Source organism: Hippocampus comes, unplaced genomic scaffold (genome assembly GCF_001891065.2).
Source record: "Hippocampus comes isolate QL1 unplaced genomic scaffold, H_comes_QL1_v1.1 scaffold37, whole genome shotgun sequence".
NCBI lineage: Eukaryota > Metazoa > Chordata > Actinopteri > Syngnathiformes > Syngnathidae > Hippocampus > Hippocampus comes.
In genome coordinates, this window is record NW_017805535.1 from 1,671,683 (window position 1) to 1,693,589 (window position 21,907).

Sequence of the window (21,907 nt, forward strand, 5' to 3'; positions counted from 1 at the left end):
CTTCTCTACATGAGTGACCTTGAGCTTGATGATTAGGGAACACGTGATGTGAGAGTCTCATCCCAAAATATAACAAATGAGTTTGATTATCTTTGGGACAATTACCAGGTAATTAAATGAGTCAAAACAATAAACCGGAGTAAGTAAAAAAATAGGCACTTGTGTAGGAAACTGGATCGTTGATTCCTCCTGCTAAAAGTCATTCAGCTAAGATCAAAATGATTCATAGACTTGTCAACAATTGAATTAAGGTGACATTTTTGAGAAATCTTTTATCTGTAATTATGACACAAAAAGTGATAAAATACTATTTAGGGATATACCCAGCCATTTTCTATTACACAAGTCCTCAAGATGTAAAAATTTTTTGTTTTTGCAGTGAAGGTGTGTGTTGATTTTTCAAGGGTAGAGTGATACTTAAGCCGGTACGCTTTTAACTCCGGGGTGGTAAACTCATTTTTGTTGCAGGCCACATTGTAGTTCTGGTTTCCCCCGAAGGGCATTATGACTGTGAACCCGCATAAAAACGGTTGCCTTATCACATATACACAACAAATTGATGGGTAACTCGTTTTAAAATTAGAAGCCAGTAAGTTGTTTGTTCAACTATTTCTCAATTTATTTTAAAGGGGGAATTGGTAACAAAAAAAAAAAAAGCAACATCTCATATCAAAAAATGAAGACTATTTGCAACAAACAAGAAGTTGAGACATGATTTGCCGATGCCACATAAAATGATGCCGTAGGCTGGTTCTGGCCCTCGGGGCTTGAGTTTGACAACGGTGTATTAAATGCTGTCAATCATCTTGCTCAATATCAATAATAAGCAAAAAGTGAAGATGATCTGGGGGCCTGTGTAAAGATGGCATGGGCAGAGTTCCTAACGAGGTAATGTCAAGTTATTCACTATATTTTTCATTTGTAATAATAAATCTCATTGAAAAAAATATCGGTCATCAGTGTTAAATCAGGGGTGTCCAAACTACGGCCCAGATGCCGTTTTAGACAGCATTACTTGCGATATAAAATGCTCATGTTTTGCTTCTAAATTTAATAATAGTGATTCAACTGTTGCTCAGTACAGGGGCAGCACTCTTCTAATGGAATAAAGTGACAAAATCCCTAAAAAAAATTATCCTAAACTCTTTATTTTATACCTTTGACAGAAATCCGTAATGTAGCAGGATTTACAAATAATTAATCTAAAACAAAACAGAATTACTTTACTCATTGGCTGATGAAAGTTAGAATAATTTTTTAATGACCCTTGCAACCTTCCGTTTTCTGGACAGAGTCCACAAAGGAAAAAGGTTTGATACCCCCGCTTGAAATTGATACAGTCCCCGATAGTCATCAGCTCGTTGCGAATATTTACAAGTGATTACACACATTTTGACAGAAACTACATTAGTGATGCACAACCACCAGTAGATGGCAGCGATGCACAACTTTAAATATGAAATCAACCTCGTTAGCAGGCTGCATTTTGTGAAACCCACCTCTATTGCTGATTATATAAGAATTAAAAAAAGGCAAAATCTGTCTTCATTTGTTCCTGGTGAAAGGAGAGACTATTATTTTATATGGTTGAATTGCTTGTGGAGGCTCTCAGTCGTACAGGAAAGTTCCATTTGAAAGTTCAAAGTGAAAATTTTTTAAGCGATTTTTGTTAAAAAATTTTCACCCTCTCTGAACCGTGAAGGAGGTATCAGATTTAATCTGTCTCCTATTTACAATAACTTGTTGACCACCAAGAGACATAGACATGCTGATCAGGCTAACTGAAAGTAGCTATTCAGCCCTAGCCCAAACAATAGGCCTAATCAAGACCCAACGATAGGGAATTTAGAAATCAATGGGCCTCTTCACCATAGGGGCGTGACTAACCATCCCCACCCAGTCCTCAAATAGGCCACGCTCAGCTTTTTAGCGCAGAGCAATTTCCCGGAGTCTTCACGGAGACTTCAGGGTTGTCTACCGCTGACGAAGCTTCTGTGAGAGAAGCGAAACGTCCTTTTTTGTTTTTTTGTTTTTTACCCACAGGTGCAGATGACGACTGACAGAACCCTTTCTACGATGGTTTAATTGGTGTGTATATAATCATATGGGTCACAATATCCTACGGGTCTTCAAAAAGTCAAAATGCTCGAAAATTTCTGACAATTAATTTAAAGTGATGAGGTGTCTCCATACTTTTGTCAACATCATATATTCAGAGATTTGGGTCTGGAAAGCACCAAACCAAGTGACTCATTCCACTTTGAAGTCCCCACAGAACAATATATACGACCCCAGAATAAACACAGCTTTGATTAAGATGCTGGTTCAGTGAGGCTGCATTTGTAAAGTGCCTCATGCCACTGCAATACCTCGATTCCGTATGTCTCCATGGAAACCAGGCTGAAGTCTGCCATGTTTGCCCTCTGAGCGGGGAGAGGGGAGGCTTCGTACACCGAGGTGGATGGATGAGAGGGATGAAGGACAAAAGATGGAATGCCTCATGAGTCGGTCCCTGTTCAAACCCTAAAAGCCATTTGGGCGTGTTTATTTAGAGCCACCACCCCCACCTTCCAATTCAGTATAAATGTACAGCTTTGTATGACAATACTCCAAAGGACATTTCTACCAGATTACTTACACTGCATTTTCAGACAAATTCCCTTACTCTGATCCTGTTGGAGAACAAAAATGGCCAATTAAAATATCTGCGCTGTCCTGTGATGAACACGTATGTCCATCTTGGTCATTTTTTTTTAAAAGGTTTACGTTAATTGGATGTTCGAAATGTGGAATGCTCCACGAACGTAAACGTTTTTTAAAAATGACAAACATGATACAGTACATGTTTTTCACAGGCTAGCATATGGTACTGATGTTAATTCATTTCAAATGTGCATAAAGGGAATTGAGTTATTCCACGCACACGCGTGGTTGACACCACTCAAAGCGGGATAAGCAGATCAATTCTCTCTCTTACTCCTTCATGTCAAGTGGGGTGGGCCATTTCTGGTACGTATCTAGAAGCGTTCCATGGAAATGTATTCAATCCAGATTGGCATTTTCCATGTTAAATAAGGATAACTCACGGAACTTTTGCTGATTTATTTTTAGTTTTTAAAATGAGTAACACATTAACATAATGAATATTTTAATTTGTCACACATGAGCACAATCAGGTAATCTAAAACAGTATGTATAAAGTCACGTCCAAAAGAATTGGAACAGCAAAGTCGTTTCCTATATAAAGTCGCCTCAAAGTATTGGATACAGTATACTGAAGACATTTGAGTTTCAGATCAAAAGAAGAACCCGAGACAAGTTCAGAAGTCCAACTTTTATTTCATGGCATTTGCATCTAAATGTGTTGGACAACTAGGGACAGAGCACATTTTGCTTGAGCCCACCCACTTCTCAAGTGAGCACTAATATTGTTTTTTTTTTTTTTATATTATAGCTTACCGGTAAATGATTTTGGAGAGTGTTAAACTCTCGCAGCCAAGATTTCTGCTACAACACGGTTTCCCCCAACGTTTATGTTGACTAACCTGAAATGTTATAAATATCTCATTCATTCCCGTGAAAGCCATTAGAGTGAAACTCCTTTACAACGAAATCATGTTTGCAGCAAGAAATTTTTCACAACTGGGGGTTTTTCACTGTAGCAAATTTGATCTCAGATGTAAACACACACACACACACACACAAGCGTATGTGTACACACACACACACACACACACACAAACGTATGTGTCCGCTTTATTTTTATTCCAATAGTGCATAAGTATGAGCATACACTTATTTGACACTTCATATAGTCAGTGTAGAAAGTCTTTCATTTTGATCACTTTTACCCTCTCTTCCAGCGTCAGAGCTCTTCTTGTCTTAGCTGCTTGACATCCAAAGGTCTGTTCTGTAGCCATTTTAGCAATGCAACGTTCTTGCTGCGTCTGAAACTAACAATAACAAATACTGTACTTCCAAGACTGCGCATGTGTAAATCAGTGTGGTGGTTGCTGTTGCCGTTTCCGAACGAAGCAGTAGAGGTCGCTGTTGGATTAGACTTCGTTGTAGTGAATCTCGTCAGAGGCAAGAGCAGAGAAAAAGATTTCGTATAACGCAACAGGAGTTTTTTTCGTTGTAAAGGGGGGGGGGGGGAAAGGGGGGGGGGGGGGCAGGAATGGTGCTAATGCATGATTTTTTTCACACTAGAGGGTATTTTCGCCCATGTAGGTTTCGTTGTAGAGGAGTTTCACTGTAATATGGAATATGGAAAATTCGAAGTTTGCAGCAATTTTTCAACCCCTCATTTCAAATAACACATAATTCCTAAAAGGATAATTAAGTCATACATGGTAACAAAACCTATGGACTCCTTCTTCAGGCTGAGACATGATTAGTAAAACTTTACAGGATCTATATGTTAGACCACAACTGAATATACTGACATTGTCGATCCACTCGTCCTTATTAAAAAAATGCAATGTGATGCACTGTGATTCTGTAGGGTTGCGGCCAAGACTATGTCACATGGAGTGAAACATCGTGCTAGAAGTAAAGAAAAAAGTAATACTGTAAAAAAAATCTAACTTTTAGGGGAGGACAACTATCTTCTTCTCCAACTTTGGTTTGGGGAAGATGAGGCTTCGCATCACGTCATCGAGCTCCTCCAGAGCCAGCTGGGCGTGAAGCACGGCGACCTCATCCGAGTCAGATCGAAGCACCCACTTTAGAGCTCGGTACAGGTCCAACAAAACGTCACTGAGGACCTGATGGACACGGAGAGAAGTGATGGAAGTTACATTGGTGAAGTGACTTTGAAGCCAGCTCCAATCCTTTTCGGACAATGAGATAATCCTGACATGACCCTTCACCCTCCACACGAGCGTCACCACCTGGCCTAACCTTTGTGATGTGTTTCTGTTCTCATGTCACCGGGTATCATTAAACCCCGTACAGCTGGTGCACCGCAGCTGCTGTTCACTAATGACAGAGCCTGGTCTAAGATCAGAACCACAGCCACACCTGAACCGCTCATCACATTTCTGTTTTGGTAGCGGGGGAGGTCAAGGTTTTAATGAGTACCTAGCAGCGATTGAATAATAAAAGAATCAATAATACTGCTTAAGTCATTGAGGGCAGCCTAGAGGAATAGTTTGCACGACTGGCTCACAATTATGAGGTTCTGGGTGCAGTTTTCATGTTCTCTCTGAGCATGCCTGCGTTTTCTCTAAATACTCTGGCCTCCTCCCACATTTCCTGTGCAAAATGTAAATGATTGGTTGACTGACAACTCCAGTAAAGAAGACTCAATTGACCATAGGTGTGAATGTATCACTGAAATGTATCACCAAAATAAATACTTTTAAAATAAACCCTGAAAGTTCCTCCAGGAAATGTATTGACAAAGATGCAACAGACATATTTATTTTAGTTTTAGAAACGTAAAATGTAGTTTGAGTAATTTTTTTTAATGCACTCTCGAACATTTTTTTTTTTTAGTTTGTTACTTTGTTTTCATTAACTATGATAACGTCGATGTTCTATGAGGGTTTGAGAATTGAACGCTGTGTCGCGTTGCATTGCAAGTTGGGTGCTCGCCACACCGTCACACGGCATCAAAGTCAAAAATGTTCAGTTCGAGGGCACCGTCGCTCGCATTGATGTGAGAAGGTGCATCTAATAAAAGAGTGGCTGGTGCAGTGATTTCAGAGTGCTAACAGCAATAGTCCAACCAGCGGGAAAATCCTCCCTATAACATCCAAGTCGCTACATAACGACCTCCAAATATGCGCAAGTACGGTGTGTGATTTTAATATTTTGGTGTGTCTGTCAAACATAATAACACGGATGCAGGAAATTTGATTATTTACATAACTATGTCTGTTGTTTCCATAGGTAACTGCACCTGTGTGGATCAAGTCAAAACAGTTGTAAAGTGAGCTCAAGGACACGGCGCACACCTTGAACAAATTGCTCTCACGATTAAATGAATTCCACAAAGCACTTGTGATAACAAAGTGTTTAGAGCAGTGTTTTTCAATCTTTTTCGAGCCAAGGCACATTTCTTTCATTGAAAAAATCCCGCGGCACACCACTACCCGAAAATGTGAAAAAAGCTTATTTTAACAGTCGAGTGTTATATTGTTACTATAATATCTATATATTTTTTTAACATTGAAAATTAACGCAATATTATCACACATTGAATAGGAATCAAATCAACATCAATGCAATATTTGGTGCATTCGTTTTAATGGCAAGTAAAATATAGTCAATCAAAACTTTAACTTGCTCAGGGTCGGATTTGTTTCTATGTGACAGCCGGTTCTTTTTCTCCCGGTCGTTTGCGCTCTCCCGCAATATTGTACCAATCCCTTTTCCCATTTTGAGTCTTTATATAATTCCAACATCATTCAAATGACTTTTCTGCTGAATGTCTCGCTTGAGGTAGTCCAGCTTCCATTTAGTCCATCCATATTTTTCCATCGGAAAATTTGCTTACAGTTTAAGCTTTGCTGCATGTTTTGCAGACCGCTGCACAGGGTTTGAAAAACACTGGTTTAGAGAATGTGTTGGTATGGTGTTTCCCAAATTATTTTGAAAAGTGACAATACAGTCAATGGAGCCTTTTGTGACTTGACTGAGATGGCCATGGGAGGAGCTTGATTTTGTCTCTGGTGAATCATGTCTACAATTTTCATTATGAGAGTATGCTTCTGCAATAAAAATTGAATTGATTTTCAGGCTATGAAACCATCTTAACCAGGGGGTGCCAATAATTATGGAGGACAATGGAACATTTTTTGTACAATTGGTCAATAATTCAATAGCAATATATATCGTGATAGATCAATATCAATATGAAGATGCCTCCTATAAATGCTGTAGACGGAGGCTACATTATGCCGTTAGATGCGTGCTACAATTTCAAGCACGTACGAGGAAATTTGGAGTGTTTTGAGCGCAACCGAGACACTGAATGATAGTCTGCCGAGTACAAAGAAGCAGCAGCTGAAACAAAAAAGAAGCGTGCCGACGCACACGGATGTGCGTATATGACACAGGGTGGGAAGATTCCCCAAGCAATCACAATTCATAGTCGATAGGATAATCAATTCCAAAAAGATTTGTTTGTGACAGCCCGAGTTGCTTGTTTCAAATGCAGTACCACTACGCTTGCTTTGCAGTCCCATAATAATCCACTGTAAATTGAAAGTTGCAAGTTTGAGGAATATTTTATTTGGGGGAATGCAACATTGTATGCATTACGTAAATGGCTGTGTATGTTTGTACCTGGGTGGTTTTGTCACTGAGGCCCCGGAGCAGCAAGGTGATAACATGGACGGCAGCTCTCCTCACCTCTGCCTCCTTCTCTGTCCTTATCAGAGCAGTGAGACAGGAGCTCAGCTGAACAACACACAAGTGAGACGATGAACATTTGCAACAATCGTTCTCCGGTGTCAAAACTGTTTCATGATGGAAACAGGAATATCAGAAGTATGCATCCTGTCACCATAGAAGCATTTGCAATCATGTTTAATGATTTCCATCTGTTTTCATAAAGGTACAGTACTGCCATTTGTTTCAACTTTACCTCTTGAGCCAGCGGACCGAGTGCATAGTCCAGTCTCTGGCACAGTTCTCCCAGGTTAGAGAGACTGCTGGCACGGACGCTTTGGTCAGAGTCTCTGGTTCCTCTCAGGAACACCGAAATTAGGGGACGACCGAGGTTTGGCGCCAACTCCCCTGCAGGAGAACAAGGGAAGAAGATGAGAAGGTGGTTCAATTGAACATGTTGCTTACCACAACTGCTGTTAGCTGAGGTGTATTATTTGTATTAAGAGTACTCAATAATGGTGGAGAGGGCTTAAAACAGGACTGACTTCTTAAAACCGAGGTAGTGAGAAACTCAGACAAGTCTATCTAACGCCGGCTTAGGAAAATTCCCGTTCCCTCCGGTGACTGCGTTAGGGTAGGCGAGGGACGATGGGAGTTTTAACCCTTTAAACAGAAAGTTGGCCAGAACTTTCCCAAGAGTCCTTTAGGTAATCGGGATCTGACAATACTTTTGTAGTTTTACAATTTCCAGCTGTCTGCGAGGCAATGAAAGTTGAGAGTGAGAGTCTGAAGGTGATTCGATGACTGAGGACGATGGGGAGAGTGAGCGAGCGAGCTTTTGTTTTGAGGTGACCACTGAAAAAAAAAATCCATGACATTAGAGATTATTCGAAGTTGACTCAACTATCATTACCTTAACGTCGACTACAATAAATATAAAGTTGTTCATCCCCTAATGTACCGGGTACTTGCTATCAAGTCAATATGACAATATCATAAACTTGTATTGCATAAAAAAAAAAAAAACAACTGATTTTGCTTTAGACGCGATGATATTATTCCAATTATTGTTACTTACGTCTGCATCAAGATGCAGCAAAAAAAAAAAAAAAATTCAATTATTTGTCCCAATTATTTGTACTTTTAACATTTTCCTCTAGGTTGCACAACGATGCATGGTGGAGAAGTACGATAAATCCTTATTCCCATTCCCAACCAGTGGATCACCAAATAATTCTTACATTGTTATTTTGAGATACTAGCCAAGATCTTACCCCCATAAACTGCCAAAGCAAACAGAAAGCCAAGACCACTGGCGAGAGACGGCCAACATCAAATAACTTCACAGCCAAAAAAGCCTTAAAAAAATAAAAAACAACCTTTACTGTCACCACCCTGGTGAAGAAACACCGCTCTCTATCGACCAAAGAATGATTTCAGGCTGTATTACGTGCACTAGCTATAACTCTCACCCCCTTTAACAAGCTGTGATTGTTGATGCACTGACAGTCTTGCAAAAAGTGAGAGCAATGGCGACTCAAAAGGGAGAGCTGCCGATTGGCTTATGGTGCTGAGATCTGTTGAGTGCATTCTGTAAATTACAATTCCATTGACTCCATTGGGAAAGATAAACAGCTCACTGATGAGTTGTTATCCAAGTCCACATCTAGTATGAGTCATGTTTGTAAAGGACACACTGAAACTTCCAGCCAACCTTAAGGGAAAAAATAAAAAAATCTCTCTCAGGGAAACAGCAATGGGATTCTGGCAGATAAAACCAACAAAAGGAAGGGGAGTTCAAAAGAGATTTTAGTCATGGGTTTTGTGGCGAATGTCTTCTACGCGTAAAATGAATAAAATATGCCTCTGCACCAACATTTATTGGAAACATTACATGATTCTGCACAGGGAAAAAAATGGATCCAGAAAATGTCATTTTACCAGGAATTTGGATGTTTCATTAAGCATAATTAATAATCCACGCAGCCTCATGAGGCTCACAGTTGAGCAGGCGCCTTTACAGTATTTCCGCTGACTTTACAGAGGAAATGTGTGTTACACTAGTGCACAGGTGACAAACTCAAGGCCCGGGGGCCAGATTTGGCCCGTCACATCATTTTATGTGGCCCACGAAAGCAGCTCAAACATGTCAACTTCCACGATCTTTTCTAAAATGTCGAACAAAATTTTAAATTCTCACATGTAATAAATAACAGATATATTCTCACCATTTTCTTGTTACCAACCCCTTCATGATAGTAACTTAATAGTTGAATCAACACTTATTCTTTACTTCTTTATATGGTTTCAGTCATAACGGCCCTCCAAGTGAAACGGTAACTAAAATGTGGCCCGCGCCATAAATGAGTTTGACACCCCTGCACTAGAGATTGCTCGCCACTCGCCAGCCAATTACAGGCCACGTAGAGTATACACAACCATTAACGTTCACATTCACAGCCAATTAACCTAACATGCATGTTCTGGAGTACCCAGAGAAAACCTCCACAAGCTCAGTGATGAAATCGCATTGTTCGCCAATGTTCAAATTCACACTGCATTATGGTGGGAACATAGTGAAGCATCAACAGCATAATTCCTGCAACTACAGTACTTGCCAACAACCTGCATAGGGCACAATAAACTCAGGCCTGAAAGTGGTTTACTGCATGAATGGGATCCTAAATGGTTTGAAAAAGTAGGAAACGGGAAGAGAGCACATTTTGGTGGAGGATGAAAATAAATGGAGAGTGAATGCAGTGAGATTCCCCAAACTAGCAAAAGTAACATTTAATGGTGCCGTCAACACAATGTGTTCTTCAACACTTAGAGGCTGTTTATATATTCTGAAATCATCTTGCGCATTTCATGCATCAGCTTTCTATCAGCGTTGAATTGCAGGCGCTCTTGTTGATCCTTCATGTTCAGGTAGCTTTATGGATTAAGGTTATGGATGAAGGTGTATTGCCAACGCAACTATGTTGCACATCTTTGTTTCAAATATTATTTGACAACTATGTTTGTCCATTTGAGACTGAATTTCAGAAGTCCCTTAGGAACATATTGAGAAAGTGATGACAATATATCAGCAACTGTGAAGCAGCGATACACAAAATGGATAATGAGGTGATGATACCCACCCATAGCCCTGCTTGCCCTCATTAGGACTTCTCCCATTTTAAGTCGAAATTCCAAAGAGTGGTCCTTGTTGGATGTTGAGAGTGAGGAACCTTGTTGAAAATCTTTTAGGAGCCTTTCCAGAATTCTCTCAGGATAGAAATCAGCCAATGAAGCAAGTCCTAAAGATAGTAAACATGATGTCTTTGCATCAGGAATTAAAGACACTCAAAGAGTTCTCCCACAATTATAACGCTATATGTTATTCACAAACAAACAAAAATGACATTACCTTGAATGGCTGACAGGTAGACGAAGGAGTCCTCATGATCCAGGTTTTCAAGAAAGAGCTAGGGAAAACAAATGGAATGCTTTATTAATCGCCACATACTGAACACTGGAAGATGATGTACACAGTCGTATTTTAAGCAAGACAGACATACAAATCAAAGAGGACCCAAACTGGGAAAGAACACCAAGACTACAAAGGGAATAATTTAAAACTCACCCCCAGGAATAAAGATAACCTTGCGTTACGATATGGAAAAACATTCATAAAATGACACAAACACAATAAAAATCAATATTGGGAGGTTGGGCTGTCCAGACAGATGGTTAATGGCTGTCCAATGTGAGAGTGAGGGCACGTCGATAAAAGAGAATATTGAAGTAGTTGTTATTCCTTACATGCGTAAGGCAACTAACAAGTCCCTCGGTATCACCGATGTTGCCCCTAGAGGAGCGAGCTCAAGTGTACATTCATTAAACACACAGACATACAATTGCACCAGAAGAGGCTGTTGAAACCCGCAGCACCCAACACACATGTTACCGCACCTGCACCTCTTCTTAAAAATGGACGTGCGTCCATCGCACTGACTAAATGGGGGGAAAAAAATCAACAACACACAACTTACAATCAGGACTTTCTCCTGGGCTTGTACAATTTCTTGGTCTCTGGATTGCACCATTTGGGTCAATTTCCTCAGGGCAAATGCTCTGGTTGGAACATCGGGGTGACACGCCTCAAGCAGCCAATCAGAAAAGGCCTGAGAGGAATGTGACGTTTCACCTGCCACAGAGTCCTCAGAGGACGTTGGCTCTTTGATATGGGATTGTTTAAGCTTGTTCGTGACGGATAGAGGTGACGGGGGACAAGTCTGTGGTGTCTTTGTTTCAATCTCGCTTCTTTTCTTTGAAGGCAGAGTGTCGCTCTTGGGTGGTAGGTTGCTGTCTTTGGAGCCTGAGAAAGCGCTGGAAGTGAGGTGGTAGGCACCATGGGTAGCAATGACTGCTCTTAAATTTGAGGCCAGCTCCTGGATGAACACCTCTGGATGTTGCTGAGAAAGAGTCGCTAGCGGCCGGAGCAGTCTTGACATAGAAGAGTAGACGTCAGGGGAAAGCTGTGGATAACATTGAAGTACAAGTGAAACATTTCTTGATATGCTATTTCATGACTGGAATGATCAAGAGCTGCCTCATTAAGGGAAGCAGTCGATTGTATCTGGTGAGCGTGAGGGATAAAATTAAAGCAGAGGGGAAAAAGATCACTAACATGCAATATGTCATCATTTCTTATTATCGATACAGATATTGTATGTCAGATGCAAACATTCTAATAGTTGCTGCGGGTCAATGTCATTTTGACTGTTCAGATCCATCGTGGTACAATTGTAAAAGTCATGACCCAAATAATGATGACTCTACAACCACAGTGTATTCAAGAATCATATGTTTGACAAGATTGTTTTTCATTTGAGTGACTACAGTATATGTGTCTCAGAAGGGAGTACCTGGGGTTCAGAAAGCAGAGTTGCCACCAGGCCCATCGCCATACTCAGTGTTTGGTTTTCGATCGGGTTTTCAATGAGAACACCATTTGCCTTATCCAGAACGATGCATGCCCTCTGAAGCAGAGAATCTATGAAGTCGATCACCTGCGGAGAAGACAGAATGACATCAAACATTGTCTTTGGACAAACGCAGACTATTAAGTACAGCGTTGTGGAAAATAAAACAGCAATCACTACTTTACAACAGCTAAGAAGTACCAAATGCTTGTGGGAAGAAAAATGAGATTTTATCTGAGAACCTTCAACCAGTATAACACTATCCAGAGGTTAGCGTGCCAGAAATAAGTTTATCCAACGATGTAATGCTAATGTACGAGAGTCATGTCTTAATCTGTCAGGCAACGTGTTCGCCCTACATTTCAAACCAAACAAATATTTACTCTGCTTATCAAATACATTATCGAAACTGTAATGCCCCTTCCCTTAATCTGCTTCAATTTATCAACAACCACTGAGCAATTTTTTTTCCAATAGTATGACTCAACATTGCCTGCTTTCATTATCTGACTCCTAGCCCGAGCCAAATAAGAACAAAATATTTTTTTCCCTAGAGCCGTGAGTGTTTGTGTGTGTGTGTGTATTCCCCATTAAAAAAAAAAAAAAAACACCAACAGCAACAACCTTGAATTGCTGTCTAAATTGCTCATGAAGATCATACTACAAATGCCAACATACACAGATATTTTGCCCGCCAATTTAACGGAGGAATAAATTGAATCTTGGTGTTTTGTTCATGAATGGATAGGGGCACTTCAATTGTAAGGGATTCTTGAATGCTTTAAAAGTCGCTATAGTTGTAGGCCAGCTTTCTCTCTTTTGCTTGACGTAACTGAAATTGGTTTTATCGTGTTATGGCCTCAGAATGGTGAGCCTGTCTTCCGTCTCGTTTCTCGAAATTACAGAGCATTGTGGTGACAATCTGGAGTTCGACTAAATACAGTGAACCTGAAAGAACGAACAGATGTATGCATGTGACTGTTAAAACAGACAAAGGCTGCGGGGCAAATAATGAATCTTTCTTTGTGATGACAAATGAAACATAACCATGAAATATTACATTTGTCACTGTCCTAATGCAGCAGAAGAACTTGTCATTGATTGTTCAGCATTCCAGATGCATCTCTTGGGACGTACATTGGTCACAAACCTGTATGTTTTTTCTCAGTATCACAGTATGCTGAAGGGACTCCACCATTATGGCCAACACCTGAAGCAAAGCCAATGTGTGGCCTTGCCTTGCAACCCGACCCTGTTGCTCCTGCTCCACCTCCAAGAGTGTCATGGAAGATATGTCCAAGTGCTGTCCATCCTTCTCCTCTTCTACCCCAGCTACTGCCGTCCAGCTGGTTAGCTCCTGCAGGAACACCACCGCCCCCAAAAAGCATTTCGGAAATTGAGTATTTATTAACTACGTTAATGAGAAACATTTGAAGTCCTCCATGCTGCATTTCTCCGTAGTGTCACTTACTTGGTTCCCATTAGTTGAAGTAAAAGACTGTCAAATATCGATTGTGCAGAATTAACAATATTTATTACTCACAAGTATGTAACTGCAGACCAGCATTCATAAAGGAATATATTGAAGTTGCAATGGACATAATGAACAATAAACTTCATTTGAGGATGGTCACAGTGCAAATCAGAGTGTATGCAGTTCATGCTGTACCCTCTTTTGAAATATCACTGCCACCAGTAAGCTAACCTTTTCCCTGTGGTTCATTCCACATCAGTGACCTAAAGGGTATTAGCAGTAAAAACCAATGATCTTCTGCTTGTGAGGCTTGTTAAAGGATGGAATCGGGACAACTCCTGCCTTGTGTGGTGCATTATAGTTATCTCTGATTTTGACAAGATGACTGGATTTGCAGTCAGAGCTTGACCGAGGTGAACAAATGACTATTGAATTGTTAAAAAAAAAAAAAAAAAGCAAACTCTGGATTTCTCACCTGCAGCAGGTCAAGGAAGAAATCTCCGGGCACATCACTGTCTTTGAGTTCAGCCAGCAGGTTAGTCAGACATTCTAGCCTCCACTGCTCGCCTGTCAGCTTCTCATACAGAGCATCATCCTCATCACTGAGAGACAAACCACGGTCAAGATTATAATAGAGATCTTTTGTAAAGACCACCCCTTAGAACTGGATCTATCACCTGCAGCCTACTCTACAGCTAAGTTGGACTCCACCATTGCTGCCGGGGCTAAAATGGAAGCCTGTTGCTACTTCATTCTTCAGATCCTGTAAACCTGACAGCTGCCTGAGTAGCGATAGGAGGGCAGAGGTCTCAGCATGGCTCAGGTACCACAGCAAAATATCCTGACATGGGGCTCTGTGAAGCAGACACACACACACACGCACACGCACACGCACGCACACACACACACACACACACACACACACACACAACAACAACACACACACGCACACACAGACACACACACACACACACACACACACACACACACACACACACACACACACACACACACACACACACACACACAGGCGCGAGTGTTTCTCGCCCTCCGTGCACACTTGTCCAATGATATATAAAAACAACAAACCATGTGACATTGCTCTCTTCTCTTATTGGTCAGTAGCGGCTACAAGAATGCATACAGGATGGTTTGGTTCAGAAATATTAGGTGCAAAACTGTCCTTTGTTGATAACTTTAATATGTAGATTAAGAACCTATTACGTCAGTCTAATCACGTAGCATCCTTACTGTGATTGTTTTCTCATCCTTCCACTAATCCCTTCCTCTCTTTTTCTTTCTGGCCTCACCCTCCCTTGCTCCCTCCCTCTGTCTCTCATCTCAACCAACCAAATCGAAGCAGACAGACTCGGCACACACTGAATCTCAGTACTGTGGGTTCTACCCCCGATTCCATGTAGTTTATCATCAGAGTGCTTTCAGTTCATTTTCCTGAATGTTATAGCAGCCGGGCACAATTCAACTGGTGAAGAGAAGCTTTAGACCTAAGTCCACAAAATGCAATGATGTACAGCACAGTCAAACCTCGGTTTTCGAACGTCTCTGTTCTCGACCAAATCGGTTTTCGACCAAAAATTTTGAGTTTTTTATGCCTCGGATTATGACCGAAAATCGGTTCTCAACCAAACTGAGCGCACTTGAATGCACCACTTGAATCCTCTCGCCTTCCTTAGACGAGGAAGTGACGCTTCCTCGTGTAGCGTTCCATTGTGAGCAGAAGTGTTCAATAAAGATTTTTTTTAAAAAAAGAGCGTGGTTCGGTTTTCGAACAAATCGGTTTTCGAACAGCCTTCTGGAACGGATTATGGTCGAAAACTAAGGTATGACTGTACTTGCAATAAGATTGATCGAGAATCATATTTCATTTTAGTGAAAATTGTGAGAGATGAGATTGACGGTACGCTAACACTTGTCACACTTGGTTGAATTAAAACCAACACTGGAGCTCAAATGTGAACGCTGCGGCGTCCAATGAAGAGGATCAGTGATAAACGCAGTTAGCATAGAGAAAACGCATAGTGAACAGTACAGACAAGCAAATGCATCGGAAGAGCGGGCTCTCTGCCAGTCTGTGAATGAGGGTTGATCAGGCATGCAAAGGTGTTTTTTTAAAATACAATACAAAAGACTGCACATTTTATCCACCAGAGAGCATTGTAAAAGCAGAGCAACCAAGACATGACTTTATGCATCATTTAATTGCTTAGCCTTTGGCCCGGTAATAAAAATGTCAGTGTGAACACTAAATGAAAAGGACACAATGTGCACAGAATGCACCTACAATTTATCCATCCATCCATCCATGATCTATCTCGTCATGGATTTTTTAATTGCCTTTTACGTCCTCTGGTCTGTTTATAAAAATGTCAGTGTGAACATTAAACAAACTAGACTGAAGAGGACACCAACTACCAGACACACGTGTGTGTGAATGCAGCCAGGGCATCACAACCTCATTGGAGAACAAAATTCTTTTCAGAACTAAACACATTTTTAACAACTACTGAATGTCTCTTCATTTTAGAATAATAAACACAAAAGACAGTTTAGAATACTCCTAATAAGAAAAAAACCTCAATTCACATCACTTAACCAAAAATGTATTGTTAATTTATTTATAACACTAATTATAATCTCAAATTCAACCTCTGTATATTTTCATTGCACATCACATAGAGAATTAGAAGAACTGGGACACACAAACTGTGTTGTCCCCATGAACTGGGGTTAATCGGAGAGTTTGGTGCCTTAACAGTAGTCATGATGTAGACAAGCATCTCTCCAACAACTAGTTTGCAATGTCTTTTCTCTGCAGCTGCTCTTGAGCCATGACACTCCGGTTCCAAAGACAAGTTCTTACAGATGACCTATCGTCCCCAAATGTGGAGAAACTGGGAAGCTTTAAAGACACCATGCATAAACAGCGAATGGCAGTCCTGATAAAACAAAAACTGTACCGTAGGTTGCAGACGTTCTGCTTGGTGAAACAGAAGAGTGTGAAGACAACTGGAAGAACTTCTTCTAATGCTCTGAGAAGAGGACTTGAAGGGCTGTTGCCCACAACCCAAATCTGACCACAAGAAATCCATAGGGAAAAAAAAAACTGTGAGATGCATGACATTGGAGTATAAAAAAATAAAACAAAAAACAAAAACACTTAACCCTAGAAACTCATATGTACTCATTATGCATGCAACAGAAAGAAAGAGTAGTACACTATATTACTGCGGTGCTTGGTTTCGCTTAGTAATAGCAGTTGCTATAGAGGGCTCTATTTTTGTGTCTATTGTAAGTAGTGATGGGACGAAATGGGTCGAGGCTCCGAAGCTTGTGTCGAGTAATGGGAGGGGCGTTTCCACGAAGCTTGTATCGAGGCGCGCTTCATTTCGGCAAAACCCGGAAATGATGACGTGTGAAGCCTCGCCGGCCGGCTGAATCTCATAAATGCTTTGTGAGTGGTCCGACGCATTGCAAACACAGTACAGACTACGGTATAAATAGGTTGCAAAACGCAATGGCGATCGCCTGTTATCTCACATTTTGTGGATTTCGGGCTCCTGGACTTGTTACACCTGTGCGCAACAGTGCAACTAGTGCAATCTTTTTTCGAGCCGTGTCCGTTGCTTGCGATGGAACCTGCGTGAAAAAGGCAATCCTCCCCTGTATGGGAACATTTTGATTTGATTTCTTCCAATAAGGTAAGGGAGAAAAACTACATTAATATAAATGTGACAATGTAGCTTTTCACCTGTGAAATAACTATTGTTATTTCACATTCACCTGTGAAATAACTATTGTTATTTCACAGGTGAAGTGTCTGTTCTGTGCAAGGGAACTTTTATACAACAATAACACCTCATCTATGTTGAGGCATTATAGAGCCTTGCATGAGAGCAAGGAGAGCCATGAAATTGGGCCATACCTACCCAAATTTATATAAACTGGCACTCGCATTTCTCTGCGAGTGCCAGTTTCATCTGTGCCTTGTGAAAGAATATATTCTAAAGCTGGTGAAATAAGATAAGATAAGATAAGATAAGATATCCTTTATTTGTCCCACACATTGTCCAAAAAAAGAAACCGTGTAAAGCCAGCCACTGTGGGAAAGCTATTATTTCGAAATAAAAATGAATAACAAATTATCCTTAGCACTTGTTGTATTTTGTTCACATACTAAATTACTAACACAAGCACATTCATATCTTTGTCTTAGGCAAATAGCCATTGAATTCTTAACACTGTTGACCTGTTGGGCTTCTGGACCACTTGATGGCGCCATAGAGTATAATGCACCATGAAGCTTTGCTACATGTGCAAACCAATTGGCTGCAAAGCTTCATTGCTTCATGGGGCTTCATTTGGCCATCACTAATTGTAAGTTTGGCGCAAGGTAAGATCTAAATCTGCGCAGGCGGGGGAGGGGCGAGGTGAACTAAGTTTTGGTAATTTCGCAGACCCGTGCAAGCCAGTTCATCGTAACTCAAAATATCTCATTCTTATGAGCCACACTGCAGACACTTTTAGACGAACTGACCTTGTTAATGTCCTCCACACATTGTGTCATCTCCCATTCCTCCACGGCAACTTGGCAGTCCACATCAGCTGGAAAAAAATCAGGCAGTACTTTGTTTATTGGCATTTTTCCAATTGAAACAGGTGCATATATGTCGATCACCAAGTGGACAGTTAGGTGTCGATTTTTTTTTGACCGCCTTGAGTTTGCCACCTTATTTGTTTATTGTTTTGAAAGGATAGAGCACATTTTGGAGCATTTCGTTACAGTTGGATAATCATGAACATTTGTAAATAGAAATGCCTAAACAATACAAGTGCGATAAAGCATGTCAAACCACTCTTACATGTCTACTCCCCTGAGTGGCTTTAAATTGGATTTAGCCACTACGTTACTTCAAGATTAAATGCATATTTGATTAATTGTTAATGGAAAACATGTACATTTTGGAATAACGCACTACTTAGTAACATCACAGCATCACTGGCCATAGCCCTACGTATGACAGACTTGGAAATTTCATCTATTGAAAATAAAATCTTTTGCACGTGTTTGGATTGTTACTAACCAGTAGCTGTGATGCAGTGGTAGAGAGGACTCAACACAGGAACCAGCAAGTAGGGCTGAGCAAATCTGGTCTTCTCTTGCAGCAAATTGACAGCTGCCCTTGTGGCCACACACTGAAACTGTTGAGCTGTAAGCTTGTCTTTGATATGCAAGAGCTCAAGGATCTGCACCAAGACAAACCAATCAAATTCATGCAATTAGATGAGGGTAATTAATGAAACTATGACAATAGACTCCAGATCAAATAACCCTAAATGATGTAAACGGTTAAATTACAATTCATATTGATTTATGTGTTTCATGATGGTGCTATATGAGGCATTTTTACAGTCTGTAAACTGACCTGAGAACAGACTTGCTTATAGTAGGTGTCAGCTGATTCAGACTGTTGGGGGCATGCTGTGAGAATCTTGGCTATACTGTCACATTTCTTCCAGTCTGACCCACCTAGAGGATATAAGCAGTATCAAAGAAAGAAGCTCAATGAGACATTTTTGTTTGGCATTTCTGGGATTCATCATCTGCCACTCGCCCACCTGTTCCTCCCTCCAGGATGGCTCTGACTACAGCCTGGACCCCATTAGGCTGCATCAGACGCTCAGATAGTAACTGACCACAAAGACGCCTCAGCCAGCCAGGGGCTCCCCTGCTTCTGGAACTACTGGAGCTTCCTAATGGACCAGACTTATGGGGGAGACATCAGACGGTACATTCAGCCTCCTTCCCATGACTGCATTTGGGCCTCATAGTTGCAGATTGGTATTTTTCTTCCCTTTATTTTTATTTATTTCATCCATCTAGCCATGTTCTAAACTGCATAATATTCTCATCAGGGTCACAGGTGAGCTGGAACTTATCCCAGTCAATTTTGGGCAAGAGGCGGGGTACAACCTGGACAACTCGCCAGCAAATCACAGGGCACATATTGAGACCCTAACCTCAAAACTGATGTACTACTCACTAATCCACCGTCCAGTCTCTATTTCATTTAAACAAGACTCAGGCATACCTTCTTGGCTCCACCTTGTAAAATGAGGAGCTCCTTAATAACGACTGGCTGATACACTTTTACCAGAAGACTTTGGAGAACGTCCCGACTGTTTCTACGTTCCTCTTCACTCAACTCCTAAAGAGAGAAAATAAAATCTCAGCCTGTGCCAGCATTTTGACAGAAAAATTTACAACATACAGTACAATCCACCAGACACACAATTTGTGCAATCTCATGAGATCCAATACAACAGTCATTTCAAGAAGGCCACCTTGGGTAATGATGATTTCCTTAATTAGTCATGACAGAGACACACGAGTTGAACTCAATCAATGGCGAGAGCAAATAAACCAACATGAGGAAGCACTACCTGAACATTCTTTGTGCTGCTTGTCATCTTGGACTTCTGTGGCTGATAACCGAGCTGACAGAGTGCCGCTATCACATCTCCCAGGTGCCGGGTGAACACCAGCGTGGCAAGAGATGACAGTTCAGCCAAGCGCAACAACATAGTTGTTGTTGTCAGAAGCTGGTGTGCTGCTCCAACAGCAGTTTGACCAGACACCATTTTTTCCACCATGGCACCAAATGCAGACCTGTGACCTAGTGGCACACCTACTCCTGGAGCCAAGAATGGACAGAGGCCAAAAGAAACCACAAATTGAAGGGCTGTTCCAACTGTTTTCTGTTGAGAGAAACTGAGGACATCTGGTGGTAAGGGGGGAGCCATCTCAGGGGTGCGTAATTTGGCAGAAGGAGCAGGTGTCTGCTGGAAAAGCTTGAGTTCAGCAGAAAGGTGGCGTGCTAAGCTGAGCAGTAGAAGCAGACACTCCTGGACAAAGCTCCAAATCACATCCTCTGTGTCGTTTAAGTACCAGCTTGCGTCAACCAACACATCTTCCCTGAGTCTCCTTGCCTCCTGCAGACTGTTGTTACTGTGTAGCTGCTCCAGGAGAACATCTATGTTCCCCCGCAGTGCTAACAGAAGCGCCTCCTCCTTTGAGGTTTGTGCATTACATCCAGACGCCTCTGCAAACAAAACACCAACATTATCGTGACACATAACAATATGCACCTTGCTATGCAGTTGTTTGACAACGTAATCAACAAAATAAAGATCTACAAATGACCACAGATCACAATTCATTATACAATTAAAACGATTGTTCCTTGAAAAAAAATAATAATAAATGCAACAAAAAAAAAATAATGGAGTTAAAAATCTGTTTTCGTTGTCGACCAATGAGCCCACAATTTGCAAACTGAAACGGTTCCGTGTTATTTGGGGGCGAGGGTTTGCAAGTAGGTGAGCACCAGCGAATGTTGTTTTTTTCGTCAGGGTTCCTTCAAGGTCGCACACAATCTCCCAAGATGTTCGCCAACAATGTAAACTCTTGTCGAAATTTTTAATATGTTAAAAAATTTGATGGCGACAAGAAAAACTTTGCTACCTTACAACTGTTTGGGAATGTCTGGCCAACGTGTTTCCAATTATTTGAAACATTGAACGAACCATGACACACATACATAAATAAATAGACATTCGTTACGTGCGTAAAAAGCTTGGCGGTGATACGGGTTTTTGGAATGTTTCCAGTTACGTGGCATTTCACTTCAAACCGCTATAAATTGTGAACCCACTTACCAGCAAGGGGCTTCGTCAGCACATTCAATGCTGAGATTATTTCCGCAATCATGTTGTCTTCAAATACATGTTTAACATGTGAATGAGTCCTTATTTTACAGCATGTTTCAGGAAACTGTTCGCCAAATTGCTAAAAACATGTTACTGGCGCTGAAATAATACGTCACGACGCACAATGATTTGGTAATAAGGTTGCATTTAGGAACTGTCGGGGAAAAAAAGAACTTATGCAGAAGCTACAGCAGCAAGTCTGGCCATGAAAATAGAATTAGATTGTAATCATCCTTTCAAAAAACTCTCTCTACACACACACACACACACACACACACACACACACACACACACACACACACACACACTCTCTCAGATTTATGGGCCGCCATTGCTTGGC

General features: G+C 41.0%; 1 protein-coding gene and 1 long non-coding RNA gene across 2 annotated transcripts; one reads left to right on the forward strand and one right to left on the reverse strand.

Annotated features, from left to right (window-relative positions):
• Nucleotides 1-770: 770 nt before the first annotated feature.
• On the forward strand, nt 771-17,177 carry LOC109520742 (uncharacterized). Its single transcript, XR_002169231.1, has 3 exons — nt 771-782; nt 3,455-3,461; nt 17,094-17,177. It is a non-coding gene; the product is annotated as an uncharacterized LOC109520742 (long non-coding RNA).
• Nucleotides 4,356-21,808, reverse strand: tango6 (transport and golgi organization 6 homolog (Drosophila)). Its single transcript, XM_019878166.1, has 18 exons — nt 21,517-21,808; nt 20,242-20,900; nt 19,890-20,006; nt 19,417-19,564; nt 19,224-19,327; nt 18,882-19,044; nt 18,335-18,402; nt 16,758-16,870; nt 14,457-14,633; nt 14,255-14,381; nt 13,456-13,662; nt 12,249-12,392; nt 11,373-11,858; nt 10,748-10,805; nt 10,479-10,637; nt 7,595-7,746; nt 7,294-7,407; nt 4,356-4,766 (listed from the first exon to the last, which is right to left on the reverse strand). Exons 1-18 carry the CDS (start codon nt 21,566-21,568, stop codon nt 4,590-4,592), a joined length of 3,225 nt encoding a protein of 1,074 aa, XP_019733725.1. The 5' UTR covers nt 21,569-21,808; the 3' UTR covers nt 4,356-4,589.
• Nucleotides 21,809-21,907: the final 99 nt, after the last annotated feature.